General features: G+C 39.4%; 2 protein-coding genes and 1 long non-coding RNA gene across 11 annotated transcripts in view; 2 read left to right on the top strand and 1 right to left on the bottom strand.

Moving 5' to 3' along the window:
* The window catches only part of LOC123330744, a 146,690-nt gene that overhangs the window by 125,474 nt on the left and 2,943 nt on the right, over positions 1-18,273 (top strand). The gene's annotated exons all lie outside the window — the stretch shown is intronic.
* Positions 2,244-4,934, top strand: INSM2 (INSM transcriptional repressor 2). Its single transcript, XM_006043845.4, has one exon. It carries the CDS (start codon positions 3,270-3,272, stop codon positions 4,932-4,934), a length of 1,665 nt encoding a protein of 554 aa, XP_006043907.3. The 5' UTR covers positions 2,244-3,269.
* Positions 7,009-18,273, bottom strand: part of RALGAPA1 (Ral GTPase activating protein catalytic subunit alpha 1) — a 207,800-nt gene continuing 196,535 nt past the window's right edge. For 5 of the 9 annotated variants that reach the window (XM_025270980.3, XM_025270982.3, XM_006043838.4 and 2 more), the window contains 3 exons: positions 17,001-17,125; positions 10,221-10,223; positions 7,009-8,352 (listed from right to left, as the gene is read on the bottom strand). In XM_025270980.3, coding sequence (XP_025126765.1) covers positions 8,204-8,352; positions 10,221-10,223; positions 17,001-17,125 — 277 coding nt within the window. In that variant the 3' untranslated portion in view covers positions 7,009-8,203. Of the gene's footprint in view, positions 8,353-10,220; positions 10,224-16,366; positions 16,398-17,000; positions 17,126-18,273 lie in introns of all 9 variants that reach the window. The other 4 variants (XM_025270981.3, XM_006043843.4, XM_025270983.3 and 1 more) reach the window with 3 other exon arrangements.

Here is an 18,273-nt window from a genome sequence, read left to right as displayed (position 1 = left end):
GGAGGGCTAGAAGGATGCTTGGATAGATGGATAGACACACTCACTAGCCATTTAACAGTCAGAAACATTCATTCAAAAAATATTTATTGAATATCAGCTCTGTGCCAATCACTTCACTAAGTATTCTCACCTTATAACTGCCCTTCTGACTTTTCAAGTTTCCATAATTTTTTTTCCCCCTAGAAAATAGATCCACATTTTCAGAAAGATGAAAGACTGAGGAGAGGAGACTGCTTTATCTGTGTTTCCTTTTCTCTCTCTGGCAGAAATTTTAGGCAAAGATATTATCCCTCATGCAGTTTCAAAAGCAAATGTCACTCCCTCACTGTAAAACTTTAAGTGACTCTCTCTGCCTGTCCTGTGTAATTAAGTCCAAATTACATGACTTAGTCCTTTACATTCTTTCCACAGGCTTGATATGCCATGGTTTTGCCTTCCACTCTTTTTTGGTGTGTGTGTGATAATTTTTATTGTGGTAAAATATAACATATATAATAAAAGTGTCCATTTAAACAATTTTAAATTGTTTAAACATGTGAAGTTTAGGCATTAATCGAATTCACAGCGTTGTCCATCTCTCACCACTATTAATTAATAAAACTTTTTCCATCACTCCAGAAGGAAATTATATAACCCTCTTAAGCTATAAGTTCCCATTCCTGCAGCTCCTGACAACCAATAATAATCTTTCTATTTCTATGGATTTGTCTAGATATTTCATTTAAGTAAAATAAGGATAAGCATTCTTTTCAATAAGCATTATAGACATTTCATGTAAGTGGAATCTTGGAATATTTGTCTTTTTGTCTTTGGCTTATTTCACTTAGTATACTGTTTTTGAGAGTCCCCATGTTGTGGTATGTGTCAGAACTTCAGTTCTTTTTATGGCTGAATAATACCCCGTCAGTTGTACACACTACATTTTGTTGTGTGTTTGTTGGTGGACACTGGGTTGTTTTCACCTTTGGGCTATTGTGGATAATGTTACATTTGATGGACATCAGTGTGCCAGCGTGTGATTCAGTCTCTGTTTTCAATTCTTCTGTGTATATACCTGGAAGCACAAATGCTGGGTCATATGGTTGACAGCAATTCTGACACGGTACTGTGCACCCAAGGAAGAGCCACCCCCCAAAAAAAGGGGCTATCGTAAAGTATTACAATTCTTATATTAGATTTTCCAAACCATACAGCATCTGGGTCATTAGAAATAAGAGGAGAAAAATTGAGAAGTTGAGTTAGAAATCATACATAAAGTGGCATGTCAGAAACAATCAATTCGAAAAACAAAGCTTACCTATACAACTAAAGGACTCAAATATTGTAAGTAGTGATTCTGAATATTAATTTTGATCATAAAGTATCAGGTGTATTTAATTTTGTATGGTTTCATGCTATTTAATGGGAGACATAATGATGATGTTTTTCAAACTGTGGGACGTAATCCATTAGTGAGTTATCAAATAAATTCGTTTGCTATGACTAGCATTTAAAAAAAAATAAAATAGAAGTGAATAGAAAATACAAAAATGCATTGCACCTAGTTAAGGGTAAATGTTATTTTGTAAAACTTTTGTTTCATTTACCTGTGTGTTCTGTAAAATATTTCTTAATGTGGGATGTGATCAGAAAAAAAATAGTTTGAAGACACTGGTCTAGTGGAAAGTCTGAGCTTTGGAATTAGTGAGAACTTGGTTTGATTCTGGGCCCTGGGTGGCTTCAGCCAGTGATACAACTTCTCTTGTGGCTCAGTCCCCTCATCATAAAAGAATAATATCTATTTCTGTTTTGTGTTTGTGGAAAGATTAGAGATTACTTAAGTAGAATGCACAAAATATAGCCATTGATTAACAAATATATAATTACTTCCAAATTTTCCCTCAAATAATGCTCTCTATGTAAAAATGCTTCATGTACTAGAAGGAAGACAATATGTGTTATTGATGACTGGATCTGTTATGTCACAGTCTACTCTGAAAACATATCGGCTCAGTCTGTTTCTCCAATTTTACTTAGGCTTGAAGACACAGTTCTTTTCCCTTCCTATTCTGATTGCACTTGTCTATACCATGGATTTGGGGCACTTTGCTATGCATCTGCCATATATATTCTAATTATTTTTCATAGTTCAACTAGTATCACAAACTTTCAGATCTCTTCTAGTGCTGAAAACAGTGCTGGATGAAAATGTATTGAGTTTTTAAAGGTCCATATAGCACATCTTTGGCAAAGTATCTCTTACACAAGGGGAGCAGAGGAAATTCTGATTCCACCAGTATTTCTCACTCAATCTACTCCATGCTAAACAGTTCAGTTAGGCACTGTCATGTCTCAGGGTAGTACAAGTGGAAGGTGCGAACAGAGAAAGCACTTTATCTGAGGACAGTCGAAAATTAGATCCTGTTTTCCCCTCCCCGCTCCTATTCCCATGGGGAGGAGGCATTCATAAGCCCCGAGGACCGGGGCCCAGAAACCTGCTGGCGTCCTGAGCTCCAGAGGCTTGCCAGCACGCACGCTCTCCCGCACTGAGAGCCCTTCTTCCCAGATGAATTCTCATAGTATCACAGACGCGCGCAGCCTCGATCGATACTGGATGGCAGACGTGCTCCCACCGTCAAGTGTAGGCACAGGGCGGTGGAGTCAGCCGCCCTGCCGCTCTGTCGCAGCTTCTCATCAGCTCGATACCAGCAGAGGACGTTAACCCGTTCGCCTGCTGACACCCAACTCGTCGCCTCCCTGGCACCTGCTGCCCGGCGCCCTTCTTCTCAGCTCTGCTCCCGCAAAGTGGGGGAGGGGTGCGTGGGGGAGGGGGAGGCTTTTCAATCAGCCTCCCACATGCGGCGGCAGCAGGGTCCCCCCCGCAAGGAGGGCGCTGTGAGGTGGCTTCTCTGCCCGGCACCCCAGACGGCCCCTGGAGGCCGCTGAGGCAGGGAGCGCCGAGCTTCCTCACTCTCCACACCTACCTTCTGGCGTCTTCGCCGGGTGGGCGGCAGGGAGGAGGCGCAGCTAAGCCGGGCCCGCGCCGCCTCCCGCCTAGTGGACCCGCGCGAGCCCGGTCCCGTGAAAGCCCCGCCCCGGCGCCCGTTCCCACTCCTGATTGGCTGGTCCAGCCCGAAGGCGACCCGGCAGCCCCCCGGCCCTCGTCGCAGCTATAAAGGCGGCGGACGCATGACGGCCGCGGCGAAGCTCGGGCAGCTGCGGTGCTCGCCCTCTCGCAGACCCCGCGGCACCTCTGTCACTCTTTTGCCCCTGAGCCGTCCGACTCCACCATGCCTAGGGGCTTCCTGGTAAAGAGAACTAAACGGACGGGCGGCTCTTACCGAGTGCGCCTAGCCGAGCGGGTCTTCCCCCACTTCCCCCGACCCCCGGGGACGCCGCCCTTCCCCGAGGAGGCTTCCAGTGCCCCTCAGCCCGGTGTGGAGCGGGAGGCACACCCAACTCCGGAGGAGGAGGCGGCCCGTGAACTGTCAGGGTCGTCCTGTCGGGCGGCTAGGGTGAGCCCAGCGGCGGGCGGGCGGGAAGGCGCGGAGTGGAGGGCGGATGGTAGGGAGGGTCCGGGGCCCAGCCCCAGCCCCACGAAGCCGGCGGGCGTGGAACTGCGCAGGGCGTTCCTGGAGCGCTGCCTCAGCTCACCCGTCTCTGCTGAGTCCTTCCCCGGGGGCGCTGCCGCCGTGGCCTCTTTCTCCTGCTCGGTGGCACCAGCAGCTGCACCGACCTCGGGGGAGCAGTTCCTGCTGCCGCTCCGGGCACCGTTCCCGGAGCCCGCGCTCCATCCGGACCCCGCGCCCCTCTCGGCCACCTTGCACGGCCTGAAGCGGGCCACCGGCGGCGAGCGCCGCGCCAAGGCTCCTTCAGGCTGCGCATCTGGGCCCGCGGCCGCCGGAGTCAAGAAACCAAAGGCCATGAGGAAGTTGAGCTTCGCCGATGAAGTCACCACGTCCCCTGTTCTGGGCCTGAAGATCAAGGAGGAGGAGCCCGGGGCGCCGTCCCGGGGCCCCGGGGACAGCCGCACGCCGCTGGGGGAGTTCATCTGCCAGCTGTGCAAGGAGCAGTACGCAGACCCCTTCGCTCTGGCTCAGCACCGCTGCTCCCGCATCGTGCGCGTCGAGTACCGCTGCCCCGAGTGCGACAAGGTCTTCAGCTGCCCTGCGAACCTCGCCTCCCATCGCCGCTGGCACAAACCGCGTCCCGCAGCGGCCAATGCAGCCACGATCTCCTCGGCCGACGGGAAGCTGCCCCCATCGTCGTCCTCCCCGGATTCCGGGACTGTCGCATCTTTCCTGGCCGAGGGGAAGGAGAACAGCCGGGCGGAGCGAACTGAGGATCAGCACCCACGGGCCAGGGACAGCTCCAGGACGGAGCAGCACCAGGACAGCGCCCCACAGCCCGGCCTCCAGGTGCTGTCCCACCCCGAGCCTCCGCTTCCTCAGCTCCCTTATACGGCGGGGGTGTTGGGGCGCCGGGTGCCTGAGCCCGGCAGTGCCAGTGGTGTCGGGGGACCCGAGATCTTCGTGTGTCCATATTGCCACAAAAAGTTCCGTCGCCAAGCCTATCTGCGCAAGCACCTGGGCACTCACGAGGCTGGCTCGGCCCGCGCGCTCGGCCCCTGCTTTGGCTCGGAACGCGGCGGCCCCCTGGCCTTCGCTTGCCCGCTGTGCGGGGCGCACTTCCCGTCGGCAGACATCAGGGACAAACACCGGCTGTGGCATGCGGTCCGCGACGAGCTGCTCCTGCCCGCTCTGGCCGGGGCGCCTCCCGATGCACCGAACCCAGGCGGGGCACCCGACGGGGATGCTCAGCAGATTTTCTCGTGCAAGCACTGCCCGTCCACTTTTTTTAGCTCCCCGGGGCTGACCCGGCACATCAATAAGTGCCACCCCTCAGAAAGTCGGCAGGTACTGCTGCTGCAGATGCCGCTGCGGCCGGGCTGCTGAGGGCTGAGAGACGAGGAAGATTGTAAGGTGGGCCGTGGAGGAAACAATCCTGGGGATTTCTATGGGGTTTTCTTCAACTTGCGAGTTTACCCTCTTTCCTTCTTTTCTCACCTGAAACTCTCAATAGTGTCAATGTTCCGCCTGAGGAGCGGACAGAGAAATGTAAACTCTCTCTCTAGAGCAGGTATGTATATGGTATAAGCGTTCCCGGTCAAGAAGTGTCAGCTTTAAATCTTCCTCACAAGATAGGATTCCCCCCGCCCCCACCAAACTCTGGAGACCCCAACGAATCCTATATGACTTGTAATTCCTATGGAAAGTCGCAGTGAGTGCGTGCATGTCTCTACAAAGGATTCTAGCTACCAAAAGTGGAGGTCCTTTTTTTTTTTTCCTCTAGCCATCGCAAGCGCCTCTGTAGTTTCTGTCTCAATAGGGTCAGACGTCTTGCACTGTATATTCTGTGAATTAAAAGTTATGTGATTGGTGCCAAACTTACATTGGGTGGGTGGGAAATACAAGACCAGTGTCTGTGGGCAGGAAATGTAAGATGTTTACGCACTTTTGGGTGATGTGGAGCTCTCCTTGTAAACTTTCCTTTTCCCAGTGCTTAGTCCACTCTGAAGCTAGTGTCTGGAGGTGGGGCATAACACCTCTTAGTGAAAGGAGTTGAGACCCCCTCCCAGATTCTCACCTCTAACCCTTTTGTGTGCAGTATTCAGGAAGATACTTTAAACCTTCTATATAAGCTTTTGGGAAATACAGAATTCATTTCCTAAAGTTTCAGTTTTAGTAGGGTTTCATCCAACTTGTTTTAATGCTTCTGTTGTAAATCTTATGTGTATTATATATGACACTATGTTCAGCATTAAGGAAGATGTTAATACTTATAACCCACTATGAAAATGAATGGCAATTCATTCAATATTTCAGCAGCAACCTGGTTTTGAATTTTTGTAAACCATATTTAGCATGCATTCTGTACCTATGCCCTAATAGCCAGAGTTTGGAACACTGGCTGAGTACTGCTGGACAGGTAGCCCATATTTGTAAGATGCTTACCACCAAATAAATGTACATAGCTGGTGCTTTGTTGTGTTCTGTGTTTGTCTAAAGAATCCCATTGAACACAGCCTGTTTCTAAATGCCACACTTCTCATCTCCCCAAAGCCAGTAATCTTGGTGACCCATTTAGTTGGAATACAGACAAGAGAAATTATATTTTGTAAATGATTATAATGGTGCATAAATGGGAGATTTTCCTTGGAAGTATGGCTGCACAGACTGAACTCCAAAAAGCAAGGGATATGTACTATTCTTCAAATATTAAAGATACTTTACCACCCAAAAATGTCAGCAAATATTTTACATATTTTCTTCTTTTTCAAAATTAGTGAATAGTTTATTTGAAGATGAGTAAAATGTTAACTGTGCTAATTAACTTCAGTATTTTTAAGTTAGTATTTTCCCTCCAATTTGTTACATATTATCAAACCATTAACTTGTTCATCTTTTTAAAAAAAGGAAAAGCATTATAGAAATTTGTAAATAGGTATTTTATCTTTTTTGCAGTTCTTCACTTTGGTTGTGGGAAACTGTCTGTATTGTTTAATCTTGTTCCCAGAGCTCTCTGTATCCATGTTTATCCTTTACATAAGCTTTAACGGGAATTTTAGTTTATTTTCTACATAGTTTCATAGGAATTTTTTATTTATAAGGAAATCCAAAATTTTAAGTGCACAGAACTCTGAAAGCTTCCTTTACAAACTGTAAAAAGTTTTGTTCCTGAATATATATTACCAAAAAAAGTAAAATTTAATCAAAGAAGCATGAAAGTGAGATAGAGGCTTTATTAACCAAGTGCATTGGAGGAAGTTTCTGGTGAGACGCTATGAAAGTGAAAAATCTCCTATTTTTAGTAACTGTGGTAGGATCTCTGAGAAATAAATTGGGGTGTATCCAAAGAAGAGAATTAGAATTCATTTTTCATGATTAGTTAAGATAAACCTAGGTTCATGCTTTATGGCCCTGCTTATTAAGTCTGAAAAAATATAAAAGACCACTCATGAACACAAAATGATAAGAATATTTTTATTGTATTATTAAATACCATCTTTTTTGCACTGTTACAAATTTGTAGATACTACATGAATGATGATACATAATTTATATTTTATAGTTTGCCGATATGATGTATTTACACATGCAGTTAGTACCAATGTCATGCTACATTTCCTTAGGAGATGCTCGTTCAAAAAAAAAAAAACGTGAGCAAAATGTGAGCAGCTTATCTACTGTAGGAAAATATTTCTGGAGGGTGGAATGTATACCAACCTGCACCTGCATGTTCAGTATTAACAATATTAGATTAATTTAGACTCCTGGGTCATGTTCCCTTTTCTTTTAAAATAATACACATAATTTAAGCCACACACTTAGAAAAGTTTTCTTCTTTTTTTTCTACCAACCCCACCTCATTCTTCCCTTTTCGGTACTTAAAGAACATAGATATACCAGGGTCCAGCAGCCAATAATAAGGGGCCATAATCTCAAAACAGAAGTGGCATTTAACCGTGATACTATTTAAAAAGCAAAACATTAGAAAAATATTTGGAAGCTAAACATGAATCAGAGTTCAGCACAGTGATTTTTCTGGTTATTAGATATGTCATGGCATCACCTGCTGCACAGCCAAGAAATGAGACACTGCTTTGGGAAGAAAAAGGTAATGCTAAAATTATTTCAGCTGGAATTTGAGATGCTAAAAGACCATTTATTTTAAGTCGTTTATTTTGATAACATAAATAATCCATACACATCAAGTGTATTAACAGATCTGTAACTTTGCCACAACGTTACAAATGTTTAAAGATGTACATTTATTAAAAAATTATATATTTACTGAGCCATAAAGTTGTAATGGGGCATGATAAAATCATGAGGCTATCTGTCCAATTATATTTTGGCTCAAAGTTAATTATGAAATTGAAAGTAAAACTACTTGGACATAATTATCGAGGGAAGGTAAAGGGTATAGAATAAAGCTTCACCCCTTACCCCCCATATGGCAGCTTGGAGTGTGGGGGAAAAAACCAACCGAATAAACAACCCAAATCTAAAATACTAAGTTACAAATTATTTAAATCCAGTGTTTTCTAAAATAAATGTTCAGGAAGGAACATGCATATTATGGCAAACACAAAGCCTGGAAGAGTTAACGCCATGTTCATGCTAAGGTGGCTACTGGTGACCACTGCCAGGCTGCTGTCTCCTTAGGATTTATTGGCGGAGCCAGAGGAGCGACGCAGCTTCATGGACATGCGGCTTTTGCTCGTTCGAGGAGACATTGGAGAGGCCAGGTCGGCCCCGTCTACCTGCGCCGCTGTGGGAGTTTCACTGGGTAGGATCTCTGGGTAGGAGCCTGTGGGAAACAGCAAGCGCATTAGTGCAAATCCTCTGGCTCTCCTCCTACAAGAGTAATTTCTCTGCTACAGATCCAAAGACCTTAGTGAGGTCTTTTGAGAAGAAAGAGCAAGCCCCAAATTTGCTTGTTACAAAAGTCTACTAGTATTTTATTTAAAACCCAGTGATCTGGCGGCTCATGTCATCATAGTAGCCAGAAAGCACCAATCATTATTTCCAGAACCAGAGCCAACCAGAGAGCTCCCCAGAAGAAGCAATGGGAAGCAAGATCTTTAGGACAGAAAGGACAGGGATCCAAAGCACCATCAGCATGCACGTGAGGGCTTAAGAAGCAGGTGAGAAGGACCAATTCCTATCTCTCGGGTACAGAATATAATCAACAAAAGGGCCTTCATTGCTCAAACTGGAAAATAAAACAGCACCAAGCATTCCCAAAAGGGACTTAGTAGTATGAGACCATTAAACATGCTAGGAAGTTAAATTTAAATATGTTTTTAAGAAGGAACAAGATAAATTCCAGGGGGGAGAGGAGGGTGAGGACAAGATCTCTCATCTGAAAGTCAGTTCAAAAAGAAAAAACTGCTCTCTCAAAGTGTCTCAATTTAGAAGAGATAAGTAATGCTCGTTTTCTTAAACTTCTGTAGTTACCAGTAGAATCAGTAGATGTAATATTTGAAAGAAGCAAAAAAAATGAGTTCAAATTGGAAAATTCTTCATACCATGTACAAAGTAGTTCTTCACTTTTGTATGTTATTTCTATGAATTATGATTCTCTACACACTTTGCACACTATAGGCACTCAAATATTTCGTTAAAAATAAAACCCCCTGAAAAAACAAAAAATCTGCAAATAACAAAATTTTTAACATTCTGTATATTTTGAGGCACTTTAATCCAGGTTTCCTTTGTTTTATGTACATAAAAATTATCTTTATGTGTGTCACAAACAATGGTACATGACACAGGCTGCAGGCTTCAACTGACATAGCTCCTTACTCGGTAGGAAACTTTTGGCACATCTGTTAGCCACTGGAACTCCTCATTGACCTTCTGAGCTACTTCCATATAATGAAACACTTGTGCCTAAGTTGAAGGTATGAATATTTATAAAGAAACAATACTGTTCAATAGAGGTACAGATCCTACTGAGATGTCTTAGGAAATTAAGAATGTATCTCTGTAGAACACTTCAAAATGTTTTCAAGGTCAAATAGTATACTCAAGAACAAGCATATATTGTCAAGGAAAAAATATTTTATCACTAATCCTAATTCAGGTAAATTGCCCTCTTTTTCAAAGTAACTTCTCCAACATTCATTCTTTTCTAACTGAAATGAGGTTGGTCTTCAAAATACAAGAAGGACATGTACTTCTGTTCGCCTTTACTCTTCCCAAAGATCTGAACTGGTTCATACTGGACCCATACTGGAAATCTTAGAGAATATGAATCCACGGCCCTTTTGAGGGGAGCACTGCAGATGGATGGCAGAAGGAAGGTGAAGAGCAGTAGCTCATGCTTTTTGGGTAATGCATACTTATTTCCGGCCAGTCATGAGAGGCCTTCCCATGTCTGTTTACCTTGAGATGGCCAATGTTTTCTAGTGGAGGTTTTGGGAGGAAGAGAACTATCACTGCATTTCTTTCTTTGTTGTGAATGAAGAAATGGAGTAGCGAGCAGAAGTGAGAAAACAAAAGAGAAGACAGATAACAGATATGAGCGACATAGTGCAGAATTTTACAGGTGTTAACAGAGGAGCAGAGAAGACAGTAATCAGGTTTTATGAAATACAATTGGGCATGCAATGTGTTAGGGTGATGAAGTTTCACAATGGACAAATGCTTTGTACATTCAAATGTTATACTTACCCACTAACAAAACAAGTTCAAATAGGAAAAAAGAAAAGAAAAAAAAGGTCTATGAGAAATTCTATAAACATCTACCTTTTAAAGTGTTCATTGTACTGGTGGCAGGTTATCCTAATCACTCAATCATAAATTCTCTTGGGCTGTACTGTCCAACATGGTAGCCACAGCCACATTACAGTTAATTAAATGAAAATTTAAAATTTGGCTCCTTGATGCACTAGCCACTTTTAAATTGTTTAGCAGTCACAAGTGGTTAGTGGCAACCCTAATGGACAGTGCAGACACAGAATATTTCCATCATCACAGAAAGGAACGCTGCTTAGAGTATGCCAAATTCAAAGAATATTTTTCTTCAAAAACAGCAATTCCTCTACGTCCCCTTTACTGCCTTCAAGGTGAAACCCCTTTCAGTCAACTGAGTCAAATCAGACTTTTTAGTATGTGTGTGGACCTCCTCACGTTTTAGCAAAAGATATTTGTGATGGATACTCAGCATACCCAAATTCCATAAATAATCGATGGTGGATAGATCTCAATTTTAGATTTATAGAATAATGTGATACTTGCACATCATTTCACATCCTACTCTAAGTATTGACTTATGTCACCTGAGACATAAAGAATACGGATTTATTTCTATCAATAAAATAATCTCAAGTATCAAGTTTAAAAAGTATACGCTCCCATGTTTTACAAAATGTATCTATTACTAATGTTTTTACAGTACTCACACAGACTGGTGTCTATATCTTGATGGTACAATATATTGATTCGTACTTTGTACACTGATTACAATGAGCTTTATTACAAGCAACATGAAGAATATGACTTTGGGGATCTAAAAAGATTATAAAAGGGCACTTAATGGATCATTATTTGTTGTGGCTTTGATTATACTACTTGCTGACAGGTATGACCCATTTAAAACTGCTAAAGTTACTGGAGGTACTAAACGATGCCTTTAAAAATGTGACTTTGAAAGCAATTCTAAATAATAATGAACTAAGAGGTGGTGTCTTGTTGGAAATAGCATGGGCCTGGGTTAGACAGACCTAAGTTAAATGACAAGTTTAGTTTGCTGGATACTGGGCAAACTAACCTGAGATAGTTTTCTTATTTGTAAAATGGAAACAATACTAGCTGTATTCCAAAGTTGTGGGAATGAATGCCTACAAATGCAAAGACCCTGACATATAGCAGGTATATAATAAGTGTATACAATAAAACTACAATAAGAGCAAAAATTAACAAGACTTTAAATCAAAACAGATGAAGATTAGAAAAGATGGGATAGAAACTAGAAATAGTTTTTGAAGAAAATGACCAATAACAAAATGTTAATTGGTAAAATGTGGAGAACATAACCGTTTAGTTTGGGGGAAAATAGAGAATTTATCCACTTTTATGTTAATATTCCTACAAAACATAACCTTTGTTAAAGAACAGATCACCCAAATAATCTTACTGCTTTAATATCGGTAAAGGAGTAGATACGTGGTTAAGATTAGTGTGGATGCACCACTGAATGTCATAAAGTTAACACATAATTTAAAATAAAATAACACAGAAATACAGGCAAACATGAGGTTTCTTATTAAGATATTCAAAAACTACCATTACTGCAGACTGAGAACGTATCAGTCTAAACTTGTCATATTTTATCTCCTTACAAATGGGAAAACTGGATTTAGGATAAATGGATTCATTTGAGTTCATGGAGATAAACAGGAGAACTAGGATTTAAATCCAGATCAGTCTGACTTCCAAAGCCCATAGTTCTCCCATGGCAACCTTAAAACTATATAAAAAATAATGAAGATTTTTCAATGGATGGAAAAGTAGAGCCTTCAAAATAAAAATTTTTAACAAACTCTAATTTGCAAACAAGACCGGTTACTGGGCAATTTCTTTCCTCCCTCAATATTAAGAAGGGACTGAAAATATTTAGGCTAAATGAATCATTATATTAGTTAAGATCATGCACTCTGAAGTCAGACTGACTGTAGCAGGTGACTGGGTAAACTTTTTTGGTTTTCATCTCACAGAATATTCAATGAGAGGATGCACAGTGATTGTTCAATTATTGTTATTTTCATCACAAAAATTTTATATCTGAATGACTGGTCTATGTGAAAACTGAACCTAATAATTATTGTTATTAAAGGTTAATGGACTTTAAGATTAATATTATTTGTTTCTTGGTCAACATACAAGCCAAATTTCTAAGTTCAAAATACTGAAAAGAGAATATACTTGGTTGCTTTAAATTTCAGGCTAACCTACTGATAAATAAATATCATTAGGAATTTGTTTTTAAAAACAGTAAACAAACTTATAGCTTATATGTCAAAGGCAGTTGATTTTCTATTGGCACTCACAAATAATATTTAGGATATATATAAAATAACTATCTTCTGAAAAGCTAAAATCTTTTCTTCCAGATCATTTCAAAGCCTGGGAAAAGGAGAAAACTTTAATAGCTAAATTTTGATGATTTATTCCATTGAAAGATTCAAAGAGATGGGCCTGACAATTGTAATACTGTCTCATCTACATGTGGCAATATAGATTTTATGAATTAATAGCAAAACTGAGGTTGGAATAAAGAAAGATTAGATTCTACTCTAGGTCTTCATAATCACTATTTGGATTATTTGAATCTTATTACTAATTTTTAGAATATTTACTTAGGAACCTATATGTTATCTAAAGGTAATTATACAAAGTGGTATGTATATGTAGATATACATATTACATGTATATACAGTTGACCTTTGAATGTGGGGATTAGGGGTGCCAACTCTCTATGTAATGTGCCTGTAACTTATAGTCAGCCCTCTATAATGCAGTTCTCCCTATAGGTAGGTAGTTCTTGTTCCTCTGTATCTGTGGTTCTGCATTCACGGATTCAACCAAACTAATATTGTGCAGTACTGTAATATTTGCTACTGAAAAAAAAAATGCATGTGTAAGTGGACCTGTGCAGTTCAAACCCATGTTGTTCAAGGGTCAACTGTACATGTATATGCGTGTATTATATATGTGCATATTCAGAGGGAGTCAAATACCAATCAACCCTTTACTATTTAAAATACTAAAATTTCTAACAGTTTGCAGAGAAACAAATCCAAAGGGAGGTATCTAACACTAGCTCAACTAAAATAATAGAGTATTAGAGGTAATTCTAGATATGCTACTAACAATGTATTCAAAAATACTTATGGCTGATGATAGTAAAAAAACGTAACACTGGAAAAGACTTGGGACGGGGGAGAAAAGACAAGACTTACTTTGAGAAGATAATGTAACATTAGGGGAAAATATCAGGATTTTGAACTGCCAATATAATCTGACCAAAAAGAGGAGTAATTTCAAAGTTTAGAGTCAGAGGACAGGTATTCATGAATATTAAGACATTGAAAAAGAAGGTCACTGTAAAACTTTTGATATTTTCCACACACATGCCTGACAAAGATAAAGGGATTTTTTTCCTGTAATTTTTTTTTTTAAATAAAGGACATGAAAAATCTAATAATGTTTTAATGTGGTTATGGAAGATCAACAACGTGTGACATCACGATATCTCCCTCAATGACCTTAGGGATAAAAATAATTTCCCTTAAGTATCAGTCTACTGCTACAGACAGAGTCCATTTTGAGAAAATACAGTTATGAAATTTATGGATCAACTATGATACACCAAAAATGTTTTTCATGTCTATTTAAATAATACTAACAATTACCTAGAAAAATCCTCCTTGGATTTCAATGTCATCACAACTGATAAATTACTGTTATACAGGAAGTAGGTATTAAATAAGCTTGAGCCAAGTAAAGTAAACTTAAGGTAGTATTTTTCCACTATTCTACTGAATAGAATTATATTATTATAATTCTATTGGTTTGGTTAGAAGGAACAGATTATATCCTTTATATGATTATCATATTGATATTCCTTTAAAACATAATTTCAATTTATTGTATTAGTATTGATTAGTATTAGTTTATATAGATGTGGTATGCATAGGCTTATCTAAATTGATTCTCATCTGCAGTTCTGAATGCCATTTCCTCAGTGTGGCAAATCAATTTTTTCATTATATTAAAAAGTAATAATGAACCTAAAAATCTTCACACTACTATGCAATTTTTGCAAACCATAAGTCAGGTCCATATGGCTATTATGTGGCCTATTTTATGTCTTCTCTCTACACTTTAACATAACTTTAAAGGGAGTTCTGCATGTATCAGTTGGTTTGTGACAGGAAAATCAAAATTTGAGCTGATTGGGGAAAACAATCATTCTTCAGATGTCATTATGTTTTTGCTACTGTAAACGGGTAAAGGTTTCCTTTTTTATATTATTGTGTTGAGCTGAAAACCACTCTGGGGTCTCTCTGGGGGTCTAGGGGTGAAGACTTCACTTTCCAATGTAGGGGTGTGGGCTCCACCCCTGGTCAGGGAGCTAAAACCCCACATGCCTTGGGTCCAAAAAACCTAACACAAAACAGAAACAATATTATAACAAATTCAATACAGACTTTAAAAATGGTCCACATTAAAGGGAAAAAACCCACCTTAAAACTACTCTGATAAAAATTTTAACTTTCATAACTATTCAAGTCTATAAAAAAGCATAAAAATGTATTCAGTAATACTGGAAAAGTTATTTACAGGTAAAAAGACCTTTTAAAAAAAATTCAAGGTCATGTTTCTAGTGCTTCCTAAAAGCAAAGACAATTGAAAAAAAAAAATTAACCAGGGACTTTGCTGGTGGTCCAGTGGCTGGCACCTCTGGGCTTCTTCTAATGTGGGGGCCAGGGTTCATTCAATCCCTGGTTGGGGAACTAGATCCTGCAAGCTGTGACTAAGACCAGGCACAACCCCCTCACCCCCAAATTAACCAAAGAGCCTTGACTTGGCTGCTGTCATCCTTTACCTAATGTCTCAGAAAGTGAGACTACTACTTACTTTCCATATTATGTATCTGGTCAAATGTGCAGGATAATACATAAAATATAAAAAAAACATTAAGAACAGGAATATGAAGGACTCCAGCTAGTAAACAACTACAACATAAAAACTGACAGCCTGTATACATTTAAGGGGAGAAGTTAGTCTGAACATGGTCTAATCAATATTTTCACTTGTGAAACTTATGGTTCAACTATATGATACACAAAAGTGTTCATGTCTATTTCAATAATGTGTGATATTTTATCAGATATTCTCTATTATTAAAAATGAAATGTCCAGGTATACTTAACTAGTTTTTACTTTGTTGTTCATTAATTTATTTTTAGTATCTTTCTTTTACCATCTTTCTTAATGCCAAGCTGAGTAATTTCAGATAGTGTCAATCCACCAAAGCAAACATTAAGACTTTTTAATCTTTCAAAAGATTGAACCCAGTCTAATATAATTTTCTCTTTGTTAGGTATTTTATATTATTAATTGAAAGGGCTCCAAGTTTCTTTGTAAAATTATTTTTATAATGGCCAATTAAATGGGTGACAGGAACGGAAACTTTTAATTTTCACAGACTAAACCTCAATTGAGAATTACTGTTATTTTTTTCAAACCAATTAGGCCAGAAAAGGAGTACTATGCTTATTAAACTTATTTAATACAAAGAAAACTTATAAAGAGAATTTGAAGGCTTGTTATACTGAATTTCAAGTATACTGTATTCTTTTTTCCTGCTTCCCTTGAACACCATTAAAAAAGTCTTTGTATTTCAGGTGCCTAGTACAGTGTAAGGCACACAACAATAACTATTTGATGAGTAAGGATATCCAGTAACAATGCAACACATTACAAAATACAGACACACCATTTCAGTTCAGTAGGACTACTTTTTCATGCTGAGAAACAAAAAGGTCAATACAACAAGGTGTAACTAACTTCAACCAAGGGTTCTATTATTAGTTATTTTTATCCCAGAACCAATGTTAGTGTTTCATGCAGACCTAGGTTAGTAAGTATAATTCTGGAAGAAATTTAGTGACAATTTCTGAAATGTTTAGTATGAACCAGGGCAGTGTTAAGTTTGCTTATTAACTGAGTTACAAGCTTAGTGCTTGCTAATTTTTAAAAAAGGAAATGGGGGAAGAACAAAGGGTGTTTTGTGTGACACTTTGTCTTACCTTCAGATAAACAGAACTGATATTTAATGATCTAAAGAGGGAAAATAAAATAAATGAAACAATCATAAGGAGTGCAAAGTATTACAGAATAGGAAGGCCATGAGTCATTTATTTTCTTACTGATTTCTTCAAAATTAGTTAATTGTAAAAATGCAGTACCCTCTTATAATCTTCAGTATTACAAATAATTTACTCTGTTAAGTACTTCTAAATCTAGACCAGTTATTTTAACTTTATTTGTAAGATCAGAACTGATAAGGCAATATTCTTGGCCATAAAATTTGATCCTCCAAATTTGAGAGTGCCTGCTCAACTGTGTTTCTTTTGCAGATACTTCAGCAATGATTCTGTGAAACATAATTGTTACTGCCCTTTAGCTAAGATAGAATGTAGTGTATGTGTTTTTAATGAAGACCATTGACGTTTAAAAGAACTGTATTTAGGTAAAAGAAAGTATAAATCAAATTTATAGGCCAAATATGAAAATAATGATGAAAAATATCTATACTTCAATGACTGGAATTGTATTCAACTAAGTTTTTCATTAAGAGTTTTGTTTTTTTCTCAGAACAAAAGGGTATTGCATTTCAGGTTCGAATAATGACCAGTAACTAATACTTGCTTTTAACCTTACCGGCATCAGATGGTAAATGATGGTAGGGAGCTGGAGAAAAAACCTGTGCTGCAAAATCTTCAAATGTCGTTGGTTCTAAATGGTGCTGGACAATCGTTTGCAGATACCGTGCTCTCTCCTCATAGCTGATTTCCTTCAGTTAAGGCTGAACTTAAATGCAGCTTACATTGGAAAAGAACAGATCTGCTCAAAAAGGCCTATCACTGCTAAGCCATTACTTCTTAATAATATATTCGCCAACTATCCTTGCATATCACTAAGAGTATGACTTTGTAAAGAGTAAAAAAATATAGCTATTAACATAAGTTTACTCTTCCAGACACCATTATACCTGGTAGCTTAAGAGGGATACATTTATTAGAATATAACTAACAGTAAACTGTTGGAACAAAGAAAGGTTAACAGTTTACTTGGAAGAGGATTCAACTGCTACCAGGGTAGCCTAGGCTCATCTTATCTGGTTAATCAGCTTCGATCTGCAGATGTACTCTGAAAAGCCACATGATAAATATTATAATGCTGCTTAAAATACTATGTCTGAAATTCTATTTTTCATTTGCAATGATTTATTGTGAAAAATTCCTGCATATCTTCTTTTTCTAAATCCCTGCATTTTCCCAACAATTGTTCTCATTTTGAATGGAAGACTACTGTTGCTGTAATCCTTGAATAACTCCATGCAGTTAAGATAAATACACAGTTGAATCTGTATGTCAGAAAAAAATACCTAGTCAATTATAACACTGAAACAGGCAGGAATATTTGCAAAGAGTCCACAGGACTCCTAAATACTGTCTGACAAAAGCATCTACAGGGCACTGACACTGACAGAAGAATACTGTACTTCCCTTTCACCACATTTTCTTCTCTGATATTATTGACAAGCAACCAGTACCTTGAAGTGTTGTTGCTTTTGAACAACCCACTCCAGGCTTCCTGTTTCAGCAGGCCTGATTGTGCTGTTAGCACAGAGAGGGCGAGAAAGAGAGAGAATATTTCTGTTGTTCACGAAAGCAACTATGGAAATGGCTGTCAAAATGTAGAGCAGCAGGCAGCAACATACAATTATCAGGAAAAACTCACATGCTGACTTCATGTCGTATAGTTCCTGAACTGAGAAATCAGTTAACCTTTCTTCTACAACTTTTGAAAGTTTTCCTGCTGTACTCTGTGTGCTATGTTGATAGGCTTTACATAAAACATATAAATAAGTATGAAGGATAATAAAAATTTGCCTATTGCTTCTTCTGTATTCACTGAATTTTCCCTAAAA

Source organism: Bubalus bubalis, chromosome 20 (genome assembly GCF_019923935.1).
Source record: "Bubalus bubalis isolate 160015118507 breed Murrah chromosome 20, NDDB_SH_1, whole genome shotgun sequence".
Lineage (NCBI taxonomy): Eukaryota > Metazoa > Chordata > Mammalia > Artiodactyla > Bovidae > Bubalus > Bubalus bubalis.
Note: the sequence above shows the minus strand (reverse complement) of the source record. Positions and strands in the feature narration are given on the sequence as shown.

Coding starts and splice junctions, on each gene's coding strand:
- INSM2 (XM_006043845.4), top strand. CDS start 3,270: ATGCCTAGGGGCTTCCTGGTAAAGAGAACTAAACGGACGGGCGGCTCT.